The 14,214-nt window shown below is 42.2% G+C and overlaps 1 protein-coding gene and 1 long non-coding RNA gene across 2 annotated transcripts; one reads left to right on the top strand and one right to left on the bottom strand.

Annotated features, from left to right (window-relative positions):
• Positions 1 to 4,624: 4,624 nt before the first annotated feature.
• On the bottom strand, positions 4,625 to 9,322 carry LOC143681138 (uncharacterized). The gene is made up of 5 exons (XM_077157925.1): positions 8,904 to 9,322; positions 8,157 to 8,202; positions 7,524 to 7,584; positions 6,243 to 7,264; positions 4,625 to 5,905 (listed from the first exon to the last, which is right to left on the bottom strand). Exons 2-5 carry the CDS (start codon positions 8,179 to 8,181, stop codon positions 5,685 to 5,687), a joined length of 1,329 nt encoding a protein of 442 aa, XP_077014040.1. The 5' UTR covers positions 8,182 to 8,202; positions 8,904 to 9,322; the 3' UTR covers positions 4,625 to 5,684.
• On the top strand, positions 6,973 to 13,657 carry LOC143681143 (uncharacterized). The gene is made up of 3 exons (XR_013174391.1): positions 6,973 to 7,688; positions 11,763 to 12,766; positions 13,174 to 13,657. It is a non-coding gene; the product is annotated as an uncharacterized LOC143681143 (long non-coding RNA).
• Positions 13,658 to 14,214: the final 557 nt, after the last annotated feature.

Genomic DNA, 14,214 nt, shown 5'->3' with positions numbered 1-14,214 from the left:
TTGTATTCTCCCTCTAGGTTTTGGCATCAGGTTAATGCTGTACTCACAAAATTAGTTGGGTGTTGTGATCCTTTTTCTATTTCTTGAGCATTTTTAATTGGATTTTTTCTTGAATGTTTTATATTTAACAGTGCAACTTTCTGGGCATTTAGTTTTTTTTTTGTGGGAAGATTTTTGAACCTGAAAATAATTTCACACACTCAGCTATACATGCTGATATTCTGTTTTGTCTTAATTTCAATCCATTGTTTTATAACTAATTGGTTCCTTTTGTGTATGTTGTCAAATATATTTATATGAAATTGGCATGAAGTTATTCACAATCTATATGCTTGCTTTTTGAATATCTGTTTCAATGCCTTCTGTTCATTACTGTCATTGCTAATTTTTATATTTTCTCTTATCTTCAGTAGTCTTGGTGGGGTCTTTTCCAGGTCAGTAAAATTTTCAAAATATCAAGTCCTGACTTCTAAAATGTTTGGCTCTCTTTTACTCTTTCACTGACTTATTTATTATATATTGTCTTTCCTCTTTCTACTTCACATAATTTGTTCATTTTATTCTAGATTCTTAAAGTACAACATAAATCATTGTTGTAAAAACTATCTTTTGAAATATAGTCTAAATAGCTAGCATTTTCCCACCAAGTACTGCAATAACTATATCCTGCTAACTTTGAAAAAGGGATTTTTCATTATAATGTAGTTCAAAGTATTTTATAATTTCTCTTTTCATTTCTTCCTTGTCATTTGTGTATGTGTGTGTGAGTGTGTTGTATGTGTTCAATTTCTAAATATAGGGGAATTTTTAGATATCTTAATATTATTGACATCTAAGTTAAACCCCTTTCAGTCAGAGATTACACACTGCATGAGTTCAAATCTTATAAATAAAGGGCTACGTGCTCTATGATTCAGCATATGGTTCATTTTGCTGACTGTTGCTTCGCACGTGAAAAGAATCTGGGTTCTGAATTTGTTGGTATTTTTATCCTGTAAATATCATTCCCGGTGAAGTTGATGGATATGTCAATATCTTCCATATCAGTGTTGATTTCTGTTTAAATTTGTATGGAATCCTGGGTAGAGTGTTAAATTATTTCAGTATGACTCTTGATTTGTCTACTTGTTCCATTAGATTGCTCTATTTTGACTTAATGCATCTGATGTCCTGTGATTGAGTGCATACAATTTTTTATGTCCGTGTTCCTTGAAGAATTTGACTTTCATTGTGATGAGCTTCACCTCTTTATATGTGGTTAAACATTTTCTTCCCTTAGCATTTATTTTATCTGTTTCATACATCCATTCCAACTGTCCAATGCTTATGGTTTGCATAAAACCATTTTTACTGCTTTACTTTTGTATCATGTACATCTTTATGAATTGTATTTTGTTGTATCCTAAGACTATCCTGCTTTTATATCTTAAGAGCACCTATACATTTTGATGGAAGTGTTTTAGTGCTTTCTTTGTTTTTGTTTTTGTTTTTGTTTTTTGGCATGGTCAGGCTCTGTGTATTTCACCCAGATCTTTGGTATGGTAGGTGAGAATTCTGCCTCTGAGCCACTTTTGCACCCCCTAGTGCATTTTTATTTAATGAATTTATACATTTATTATATATTATTGCTATGTTATTTTATTATTTATATAGTTATGGTTAAATCTATATTTAGCTTTAGCTTTTACAATTTTCCTTCTGTTCATTCCTTTGTTACTATTTTCTTGCCTGTGGCTGTTATACATAGAATAGCTTTTACTTACATCTTTTTGTCTTAGTTCCTCTATTGATTTTATAGATCTACATTTTATTATCATTATTTGTTGGTGATTGCCCTTTCACTACCAAAATCCATCTTTAACTTATCAAATTCTATGTTAGAATTTGTATAGAAATTCATTTTATACTGTTTCCCTCTTCTTAAATGTAAAATACTTTCAACAATATAGAATACTTCTATGTATCCCCATTGTTATCACACTTTTTATTGAACTTTGACTTTTTTTCTATGATGTAACCCCATTTTGCAAATTTCTTCTTTTTACATGATATTTAAAGCAATCAGGTGTTCATTAAATGCATAAGAGAAAAAAATTGAAAAAAGCATTTGCTCTCTCTCACATACCTGCCATTATCATATCTTTGTGAAGAACCAAGTTTCTGTTGTCATTTCCTTCCATCTTGAAGAACATCCTTTATCATTATTGTAAGTACAAGTTGGCTGCTTATGATAAGCCTCCAATCCTGCCTATCTGGAAATGTCTTCATTTCATCTTTATTTTATAGTATTATTTTACATAGCAAATAATTTTTATAAGAGTTCTGTTTAAATCATCTTTTTTTGTAAAATATTCAGCCTTTTAAAGGCTCTTTCTCCTTTTCTCTCTTCCACTTAGTGTTCACTAAACCTTGCTTTCATTTTCTGCTTCATTTTTCTCAAGGTGTTCTTTCTGGTCCCACAGGAAATGTCCTCCCCAGCGATGGCTGTCTGAACTTTCTGGCCAGTAGTAAGACCATCACCCCAGCCACTCTGAAAACCCCAGATGGAGAGGTGACTTCCTTCCTCAGGTACACTCAGTGGGGAGACCTCACTGATGTTCTAGAATTAAACTACAGACATTGTAGACACATATGTACACCTGTCATATTTCTACACCCAAACCACCCAACCTGGATTCCAGTAAGGCAAAACCTCTGAGGACACACTTGTGCTGTGTTCACCAGGCACTGTTTCCTTATGGCATGGGAAACTCGTTTCTCTTCCTGAATCCACCTGAATGGGGGCAGGCAGGAAGATGTGGCCCCATCCAGACATCAGATAGCAGGTAGCAAGTTTGGAAGTAAGTTTCTGGTGTAGATCTGGAAAGTAACCTGAATTCTGTGGATAGGTCAAGATATCATTTTTGAAGCTAAAATATGTGTGTCTTCCCTTTGTGTTTAGCTAATAACTTTTTCCTGCTGTCCCTTCTCCTTGGGCTTTTGTTAGGAAGAGCAAGAGGATTCAGGAATATTGCTTTGCTCAACACTCCCCCACTCCATGCACATCTCAAACACAGCCTTATCAGAGTTCAATAGCCAGATAACCAAGTGAACTATACCTAGTCATATAGCTGTATCATTTGCACCAAGCTGTCTGGCCTCTTGGAGGACTGATGAGAGCAGATCAGGAACATGACACAGGCATTGAGTGAGACTCAAATTTCTTTTGAGCCAGGAGGGAGAAGAGGAAACTCCCTGCCTTTTCTGTGCCTGTATACAACATAGGTGAAAGTCTTTTGTTTCCAGTGAGTCTCAAGTCCATGAGATGGAGGAAGGAGGCTGTTGAAGAGCTGTAGAATTCCACTGAGGATGCACTCAGAGGTAGACAGCAGAGCAGGTCTCCCAGCCTCCTGCAAGATGGGAAAGGGCTCTTGGGGCAGCTAACAACTATTCATCCTTAGTGGAATCAGTTTTATCAGTGACCTTGAATAAGTGCTGTTACCCCCAAATTCCTCTTCAAATCTTTGTGAAATATGAAGCTATATGAATGTTACCCATTCTGAAAGCTGTGTGTGGTTTTTCTTCAATAATGCCAATAACCCCCACACCTGCCCATTCACCCTACACAGTCCTATCTAAAGTTAATGGGTGAGAGGGAGCAGGATAATGTCTGTTTTACACTGACCCATTCTTACTGTGAGAAGCCTCTGAATGACTGAAGTTTTTTTGGTCGTGTTTCTTTCAAATATAAGCTGTGAATAGAACTCCTTTACTAGATCTGATCATGTGTGATGCAGAAACCCAGAAATGTCAGGGCAGCCATGTCCCCATCACCTCCTTCTGTCTCCTTTTTACCTTGAGAAGCCAAAGCAGGCAGACAGTAAGGGCTAAGGTCATCCCCTACTGTCCCCTATGCCCCCAGTCCTGTGAGATCCTGCACATATACCTCCAAACAGGGTATGGACAGTAGACAGCATATGACTACATGAATAAATAAATATATTAAGCAGTGGTAAAGATCTCTGCTCATAAATAAAAGTGACCATCTTCAGAGAATTTCTAATATTTGGCCTATTAGATTACATCTAAGTATATGGTGAGCATCTTGAGATTTTCAAGATTTTCCATGTGCCTCCAAGCTCACTTACACTGCAGAATCCAGAGCTTGGCTCCACAGGTGGTCCCACCTCCTAGCTCTCAAAGCTGCTCTACGTTCCTACCCACCCAGACTCCTGTATCTTTACATCAGCAATAACATGTGGAATCCTCAGCCTTACAATCTGACCTACTCGTCTGCCACCAGTTGGAGATGAGTCTCCAAGAATCAACTCCTTTACAGTTCTCTGATTAGATTCCCCCGTCATAACCTCCCTTCTGAGTGGCACGTGATCATTGGTTAATAACCTTAATTACATCTGCAAAATTTCCTTTTTGAAATTAACATTGTAATAATGCATGTGATATCTCAATATTCACAGTCCTGGGGATGATGACACATCTTTTCACATTTTCCCACCAAAATTTCCACAGAGTGCCACATCCATTTGCTCTATTAATGTTTTCTCCTTATCATTCAATGAAAGCAACAAATGTCATTGCTTTAACAATAAAGCATTGGTTTCAGCTGTAGTAAGCGAGAGAGTTAATGGTAAATGTACTGTGGATCTGTAAGGTGTGAAAGGGGCATCAATGAATTTGATTTCCATAAATATATTTACAATTATGGACTGCTTTATTTTTCCATTTGCAAAGGCCAAAATTCATTTTTAAAACCCAAGAGAGAGAGAGAGAGAGAGAAACAAACATGGATATTTACCAAATCAAAGATCTGAATGGAGGGACATTTCTCAATTCATTACCATTGTGTCAAATAGCAGGAAAAATTCAGGACATTTTGTGCGTGTTTGTAAAGCATTTGCTAATCAACAAAGCAAGTAGCTGTGGTGAGGATGATAAAATTGAAGGGTCTACCACATTTAGAAAGGAACTTAGAGACAGGTTTGTTTATTTTTAATGTTTGATTGATTTTCCCACTCATCTGTGTTTGCTACAGTTAGGATAATATTGTTCTATGAAAGCCTAGTAATTTCAGAGTGAATGAAGAACGACTCTCTGTAACAACTCAGGAAAAAATGTCCACCAGCCTTCACATTCTTAAACAAAGCTAACCAGTGTCAGAGCACTGCAAGAATCTACTTGAAAGCAAAAAGGAACACAAAGACAAGGGTTTTATAGACAAGACTGGAAAATAATAGTAATCTGCCAATGTTTTGAGAAACTGCTGTTAAGTATGGAGCACAGATTTCAGGGAATGCCTGAGGCTTGACTTGATATCTCCCACAAAGTAACACTTAAGAATTATAAACTGGGGCTAATTCTCTGGGGACATAAAAAATGTGAAGAATGAGTGTTGGCTTCTTGGTCTATTTTCTTTCTTTTTTGGTGTTTGGTGTATTATTTGATAAATAACAAATTATCATAATAGACAGTAGCTTCAGATAAAATATTTTACCCTATCCTGATAAGGAGCAAGAGCTTTCAATCCCTGGCAGCCCAGCAGCAGAGACTTTCTATGCAGGAACATCTGTGGTGTGCTGGTGGGGGTGTGCAGTGCAGCTCATTTGGGGGTGCTGCCGGAGAATAGTACATAGTCTCTGTTGTTTTCTGAGAAATGTGTCTTTCTCTGCCTTGCTCTTACATGCATCCTAATGCCCAGGTTGGAGAACTGGGCCCACCCTGGGTTGGAGAACTGAGGTCCCATTGTGCTCTTGCATGGACCAGGGAGCCCAGGGCATGGGGGCTTTTCTTCTGAGCCTGTGGGCACCTCCTAGGGGTTGCGATGGGATGAGGGGGCCTTCGCATCCCTTGAAGACATTGCTCTGCCCACAGGGACTCTTCTTCACCACTGCCCCACTTCGTTCATTTCCTGGAGGGAGTGGAACAAAGGGTGTCAGGAAAATCTCTGGCCAGGGCAGAGGTCCTCTTCCCTAGGTCTGGAGAGTCCCTCAGCCCTTCTCGTGTGGACATGCTCTGAGGTGGAATTAGGGGTGCCCTCCTCTTTCAGAAGTGTTTGCAGTGTGATCTTATTGTGGTGCTGCCTTACAAGGAGGAGCTTAGGGAGTTTCTGCACCCAGAGGTTGCTTCTTCTGGCCTTCCGAGGCTTCAACCTACTTAGCAGCTGCCAGGTCCCCTCAGGCCCCACCCTGCGGACATGGCAATGAGAGACCCCAGGAGCCACCCACCTGACTTGAGGCATACTTTACCTGGGCAAGCCTGGAGCCTGGACTCTATGTCCTTGTGGACCCTCAGATGACCCATGGTCATGTGGGTCACTGCCAGCCTGGAGGGGCGGATGGCAGTTGCCCTCCTGGTGGGGTGGAGTCCCACTGGCTGTGCAGGGGTGGCTGGAGGTAGAAGACAGCAGGTCTGCACACTCCTGCAGTTAATGTCTTCATCCCTGCAGGGCAGGGTGGTTTGGGCCTGGCCATTGGTGGGGTCAGGCCTTGATGTGGTTTGGGGAAGGTCAGGCAGGGGTAGAGGTACTGGGACAGGAGGGGACTCTGAAGGAAGGGAGGGAAGGGCCAGTGTTTGGGATGGAGGAATCCCTCTTGAATATTCTGAGGGCAGAGAGATGGGCAGAGGGGAGGGTGAAGGTAGAGAAAGGGAGGGGCCAGGCAGGGACAGGGCCAATAAATGCTCCAGTGGCAGGGGTAACTGGGATGACAGGGAAGTGGGAAAAGAGGTGTGGACGAAGGAGAAGCAAGGAGTCAGAGGTGAGGAGGAGCCCAGGGTTTGTAGGGAAATTGGGGATGGGTATGTGGGAGCCAATGTGGGGGGTGACCATGGAGGCAGGAGTAAGGTCAGCGGTGAAGGTGAGAGGAGTGGTAGGGAGGGATAAGGGGGGAAGGAGAGGAAGGGAGGGAATGTGGGAGGACAGGAGACCATCCAGGTGGTGCCAAGTAGGGGGTGATGGGCTTCCCCAGTCACCACCTGGAAACAGATCATTCCATGCAGCCATGTTCCAGGGGTCTCCCCCAGAGGGGCAGGTGGTTCAGCCCATGGAGGAGACAGTGAGGCAGTTGAGACCCAGATGTAGATTGCAGCTCTTGATGGTAACAGCTGCGGGTGTGGAGATGCCCTGGATGCCAGAAACCAAACTGCCGTAGGAATAGTGACCTCCACAACGCAACCCTTCGGCAGGTGGTCATCCCGAGTTGATGGAAAGACCCGGGGATGACAGGTGACTCTGTGGTCTCTGGCCTGTCCAGGGTGCTTGCACAGGGGGCTGCAGAAGACAGAAAGTGGAAGCTTCAAAAGAGGAAGAAGGGGGACTGGACACCCAGGCAAGCCTCGCCAGGGCCAGAGCTTCTGGCCCGACACACCTCTTGCATTCCTGACTTTCTAGTAGACATTGAGCGTGCACCCAGGGCTTTCTCTGACATTGCTTCCCTGTACAAACCCCCTCTGGTCCACCTAGACCGCTCTGGGACCCTTGGACAGCACAAGTGAGAAGGATGAGCAGGAAATATGAAGAGACAAATCACCTTTTCTGAGGAGGACTCCGGTACCAGGTCCTCATGGATCCTCCCTGGCAATCTCTCCAAGCTGGGAAATCAGAAGGTTGGGTTACGTGTGGTGAAGGAGGAGTCCAGACACTTCCATGGAGCTGTATGTCACAGCCCTTCAGGGGAGACTTGGAGGAGGAGATTGTAAGTGCTCCAAGCTGAGGTCACAATGACAGTTGGTGAATGGAAAACATGGAAGGTCCCACACGTTTAATGTTTAATCATTTATCAAGTGCTTTCATATTAATTATCTCATGAGAGTCCCACAAATATTTGAACTAAAGTGAAAAAAATTTATTTCACAATAGAAACCTCAGTTTTAGTGCAGTTAAATCTTTGTCAATGGCAGGCACTACAATTTCTACCTCCTAATCCAACCTCAATTTGCTTCACTGTATCTCACCTTCCTTCTCTCCTTCTTAGCAAGGTTGGAGCAGGATGTGAGCATGGCCCAAGGTTTGGCTGTCTTTCCTGTGGCCCTGTCCCCTGGGGCCTTTCCTCCCTGATAGGGACTCACCCCAACACCTGACATCCTCAGACCGTGCAGACTGTCAGGGATTGTGAGACATGATGCACCCTTAGAGCAGGTGTGCAGGGAAAGCAGGGCCTTACCTCTCAATCCACCCTCTCTCTCCATCTCCTGGTCTCTGCACTGACACTGAAAAACCAAGAAACAAGGAATATAATTGCAATCTCTGAAGGAAACCTTCAGATCCTCATGTCTCCACAATGTATCCTTTGTATACTGCCCCTTACTCATTTTTAAGGGAGGCAATTCCTTTCTATTATTACTCCATCTTGAAATTACACAAATAATTGTTTTCCAAAGGAGATCATTAATTTTGTCAGGATCCTTTTTGAGGGGGTTCGGAATCTTCTTTTGAACAGGCACAGAATCTGAGTTCTCCAGGAGCAAGTGTGCTGTGTACAATGTGCTGCTCCCAACATCAGAGTTTCCACAAGAGCCTATTCTCAGAGCCCTCCAGAGTCCTGGCATTGCTCTCCATCTGAGCTGAACCCATGCAACAGGCTTGGCCCAGGTGGTATCTGGACAGTGAACGAGTGTTGAGTGGGTCTCTCCGGATAGCCCAAATTTCCAAATATCACAGTCCATACCCACAAAGATGGGCATTTAGGGATTTATTCTCTAACCTTCTTCCCCACCCACCTGGAAGGCCTTGAAGTTTGGATTGAAGCAATATCTCCCCACCCTACCTGTTCCCACGATGACAGCATGTTCATTCTGAGAGGTTTATACTAAGTTGTCCCTCTGGGCCAACATCATGGGTTTAGGAAAGTGGACATGGGATAGGGGAAAACAGTGAATCTCTGCTGTGGACTGGGCCCAGGGTCCCTTACCTCACTGGAGTCTCAATGTTTTTCGACTCCATGGAACTTCTCCTGCCTCTGCCTGCAGTGGAGCCACAGGACAATAAAGCCCCACTACAGACCAGAGGAGGATAAGGGGACCCAGTTCCCATGGAGGAGCAGGAGCTCAACCACGGGTCACTGGGGCTGCTCCAAACACAGAGAAAAGTTTTCACCAACCACAAGGAACTGCTGCCTCTGGCAACTAGGCACAGAGAAAGCACTCTGCAGTCTAGGGGCGGCCTGACATCACAGGGCTTAGAACAGTCACAAAGTTCCCTGGGTGGGGGAGGGGAAGCCCAGAGGAAGGGGCACCCACTGCCCATCCCCCCACCTCACCTCTCCTTTGACCCCAGAGGCACCCCTCCTCCCAGGCTCTAAATGTCTCCATATTTGTCTTTGGCTCCCTATTTTCTGCATCAATCCTTTATTTTCTGCATTGGTATAATTTTAGTGTAATTTTCCATTTCACTTAGTACAGAAACATCTGATAGCCTCTTTACTCTTTCACCAATTCCACTGTCCTCAAGTGAGTGAATTTTTCCCCCAAAGATTAGGGAAACCTTTTTACTTATACCTGGAAACTCCTCTTCTCCCACAGTGTCTCCAGATCACTTTTCATTTGAAATATCTATATCTGTATCAGTGGTTCTCTCTATGCTGCTATTGAAAGTTTGTACTTGGTATTATTTTTTGGTGACATTTCTTGGTCAGATATTTTAGGGTGAGAATTTGCCAGAACAGACAGACCTTTTCTCTGTCTGCTTTCTCCTGTTTCAATCCCTTCACCATCCTCTTTTTAGCCAGGAAGCTTAAACTTCAAGCCATATCCTTCTTTGTATTACCATTACTATCAGGAGGGGTCTCAATGTTTTCAAAAGTCTCTTCAGAAACCCTATGGTGTTTTTTTACCAGTTGATTTTTTAATGTTTTTCTTGAGATATTTTCACTTATCATATATCCTATCCAAAGTATGTCACCAATATTTCATAGCATCTTGACTTTCAGCAATCATTGTTGCACTGTGTTTTACAGCATTTTCCTATCTCTGCAAGGAAATTGTCAGATGGTCCCCTAAAAAAGAATACATCTCCTATCCTTTATCTCTCCCCAATAACGACCACTAGTATTGGTATGGCAGTTACTGTTGATGAGCAATTTTTAAGGTATTAATGTGAACTGTTTTTTTTTGGAGCTTGCAATAGGTGTTTTTCCCCACATACCACTCTATTATTACCTTTATGTACCAGTGTGGTACATATGTACTGGTTCAGGCAAGAGATTATTTCATTTTATAGTGTTAACCAGTGACATACATGATTTTAAACAAATCCTTTGAACCAAATTCACTTTCAATAAAGCACCATTCTTTGCTACCCTCACCCATATCTATTTCAAATCATTTCAAATTCAACCTCATTATACTTTCTGAACATGCTAGGTTTCCACTTCTTCTCTAGCTTCTGTTTATCCCTAAGTATCTTATATGCTATATATTTTTTATTACATGGACAGGCAGTGGGAATTGAACCCAGGACTCTGGCATGGAATGTAAGAGTTGTGCCTGCCAAGCCCCCATGACCCACCCATATTCTGTATTTTAATACTCTTGAGTTTACATATTCTGGTTAGTTCACATTAGTGGAATCAAACAATATCTATCCTTTTGTGTCTGACTTTTTCACTCAGCATTCTTTTCTCAAGATTCATATGTTTCAGGAAGTCATTTCTTCTTACTATTGCATAGTGGTCCATCCTATATATATGATATATAGATATACCATATTCTGTTAATCCATTCATCTGTGTGTGGGAATGTGGATTGATTCCTCTTTTGGCAGTTCTGAACAACGCCACTATGAATATCAGCCTGCCAGAGTCTGTTGGGGTCACTGCTTTCAGAGCTTCTGGGTGGATGCTGAGTAGCAGAATTGCTGGATCATAAGGCAACTCAATATTTAGTTTTCTAAGGACCCGCCACACTCTTCCACCGCAGCTGTGCCATTTTATCCTCCCACCAGTAGTTACTGTTTCCCCACATCCTCTCCAGAATATGAAGTTGCTCATTTGATTAATTTTGGACATTCTTTTATTTGGGAGATGAGATCTCATTGTGCTTTTGATTGACATTTCCCTAAATGCTAATGAATATGAACATCTTTTCACATGCTTTTTAGTTGTTTGTATTTCCCATTTAGTGAATGTCCAGTTATATCTTTTGCCTATTTTATCATTCAGTTGCTTGTTCTTTTATTGCTGAGTGGTAGGATTTTGTGATATATACTAGATATCAAACCCTTATAAGATATGTTTAAAGAATTAATCCATGTGCTTTAATATATTTCAGAATGCAGTTAGATTAAAAGGAAATATTTAAAGTATCAAAGCAATAAACACACTTATACAAATGTGGGGTATCAGAACAATAATTATAAATATAACAGTAGAAGTACAGTACATAGATTTAACTAAAATTGTGATCTAATGATTTGAAGTGTTTATTGAACTATGAAGGTTTTGTCTGTGAAAACCAAGTGCTTATTGACTATACTAAAGGATAAAATGAAATGTCTATAATTAAAAAATCATGGAATTAAGATGCAAAATATAATGTTAATGATAGAGGTCCATAATAAATCAAAGAGCTTAAAGTTTAGAAGGTTTGTCTTTGTGAAGGTAGACTTAAAGAGTAATTGCAGACAAGAGATTGTGGGTTTCATTATTTTATTTATTTATTTTTTTGGATATATAATGTGGTTTATTCACAGTGGAACACTATTCAATTAGAGGGAAAAGTCCCCTCCAAGGGGGAAACATGGGTGCTTCTAGCTGGATTACTCTGCCTTGTAGGTTGCCCCTGGTGCCTTCCAAGTACTCGATGACAGCGATGATGTTCATCATGATGCTGAGCTTTTACTACTTCTCCCGCCACGTGAGTGCCTGCACACTCCCCCTTTCATTTTTTGCTCACAACCTAGCAGGGCCTCCTGGAAAAACAGTCCCAGGGTTTAAAACCCAAGCTCCTAAGGAATGCTTGCTACCTTTACCCAATGTGGCATGTGACCCTGGTCAAGCCACTGCCCTCTCAGCATTCTGGTTTCCTTCTCATCAATGCAAGGAAAACCCTGAGCTCTTCCTTCTTTCTCCAGGACGCTGAAGGGAGCATGTGTTGGGGGGGAGGAGAGTGGGTGAAGTGCTGGCACAAAAGCCTCAGAACCCCTACACTCACGCTTGCTCTGCAGGTCACTGGCAGTGACCGTGTAGCCAGAGAAGAGGGGAAGGAGAATGAGAGGATCTATAGAGAGGACTTACTGCTCCACGTTAGCTCAAACGCCACCCAGTGGTACGCCAGGGGAAGCACAGCCTTCCCAAGTCATCTCTTGAATAAAATAGTGCCTGGAAATGGGGATTTCACTCTGGGCTGGGGAACCTCCACTACTACACCACCATCCACAGGTCAGAGCTTTAGCTAAAATTAGGTCCCAGGAGGCCCAACATCTACAGCAGGTCTCCTGGATCTCTACTGTAACCACAGAGCTTAGGATGTCTGCCTTTAAAATTTAGTGAATCCTTTTCTGGATCTATCTTCCCTTGCCGTTTAGCAAAACTCCCAGTGTTTTTTAAGTAGGAGCCTGCCATTCAAAGTCCTGTTTTTCTTCTTTCTATCAAATGGCTAGCTTAGAGCACACACCTTGCCTGAGTCTGTGTCCACAGGTGGAAAAGCTGGCACGGACCTTGTTCATGACCAGAAGGAACGTGTCTATGAAATGCGATGCTGGAACGAGGCCTTGGTCACCAACATGTTGCCTGAGCACGTGGCACGCCATTTCCTGGGTTCCAAGAAGAGAGACAAGGTGAGCGTTGTGGCCTCCTGCTGCAGCGTGGAGCCGGGAGGCTGCCTGGCCTCACTGCTCTTTCTGCCAGGGCGGTAGGCCTCTGGCCCAGGCCTTCTCACAACATGGCATTAGGGTCTGGTATATGGCTGAATCCAACCAGCAATTTTGACGTGTTCCCAATGAAAATATTTTAGGAGGATATGCTGAGATCCAACTTTTCTCCTCTTGCAAACGAAGTAAACACTTTATGTAGGGACTTAGTACGAAACAGATTTTCATGGGATGTTTGTTGTTCTTCCCATGAAGATGATGATTCCATCCCTTGATATGTAATGGTGACATCAGTTGGAAGAGTTATTGTGAGGTCCTTGTACATCAGTCTAGCACAGAATGGAAAGGATTGACTCTTTGGCTCCACTTTGTAGATAAATGACAGCAAGTTGCACAGTGAATTTCTCTGCAAGGGCCCAGCAAGAAAGGCTGCAAAACCACTCTCCTTCGGACTCGCCGTCTTGACGTAAGGTATTCGTGGGCTCCATCTCCTCAGATTTCCAAGAATGGGGACCTGGACTTCCTTGCTCCGCACGCGCCCGAGGGCGCTGCGCGCTGCTTCAACCAGCTGCCCTTGCATACGGAAGGAGCTCTAAAAGGCCTCCCTGGCCTCCACCCTGGTCACGGTCCTGTCCGACATTGGGTCTGACTTTCCTATGGTCTCTTTCTAACTTCCTCTTGCTCAGCCGGCCAGGGATGAGAATTCCCGCCCATTATTTTATTTTTATCAGTTTTATGGAAGTACTTTTTTTTTTATCTAAAAAGCTTACTCTCAACATTATAATCAGATTGAAAATAACAAGTGACTCCCGTAACTGTTTGGTGTGGATTTATTTTAAAATTTGTAAGTCAGCACAATAAAATATCATAACACCTACTTATGATTTGAATGTAATTTAAAAAGGCAAAATATTTAGAAATGGCTTTCTACTGAAAAACAGCACAACACTGGGTTATTTAGAGTGAGAACACTTTGAAAACTAGTTTTGAGCTCTCAAGAAATTATAGCTAGCCCTCAATGGATAGCACCCACCACCACAACAGAAAATCTAAACAAACAAAAATCAAAAACAGTAGTGCACTTATGACTGAATGTAGAATGTAAAGTTCACCCTGAAATCAGGTAGCACTAGACCTGTGGCCGATCCATAATTTTACTAGTTGAGTATGTAACATCCCCACTGGGAAATTATATTTCAACCAAATTGAAAGAGATGAACTTGAGAAAGGTCCACACTTATTTAAAAAGATACTGTGTGCTAGAAAACATTACCCTCCACTAAGAAGAAGGACTTAGAAAAATTTGGCTGATGCCCAGGTGGATGAAAATTAAACTAATTTGATGTGCTGCCATCAACATGGTGACATAAATAGCTACTGGAAGTCTATCCTGTGTTAGGTTGTAAGCTGCTGGA

This window comes from Tamandua tetradactyla, chromosome 4 (genome assembly GCF_023851605.1).
Source record: "Tamandua tetradactyla isolate mTamTet1 chromosome 4, mTamTet1.pri, whole genome shotgun sequence".
NCBI classification, from domain to species: Eukaryota; Metazoa; Chordata; class Mammalia; order Pilosa; family Myrmecophagidae; genus Tamandua; species Tamandua tetradactyla.
This window is presented reverse-complemented; position numbering and strand designations above follow the sequence as displayed.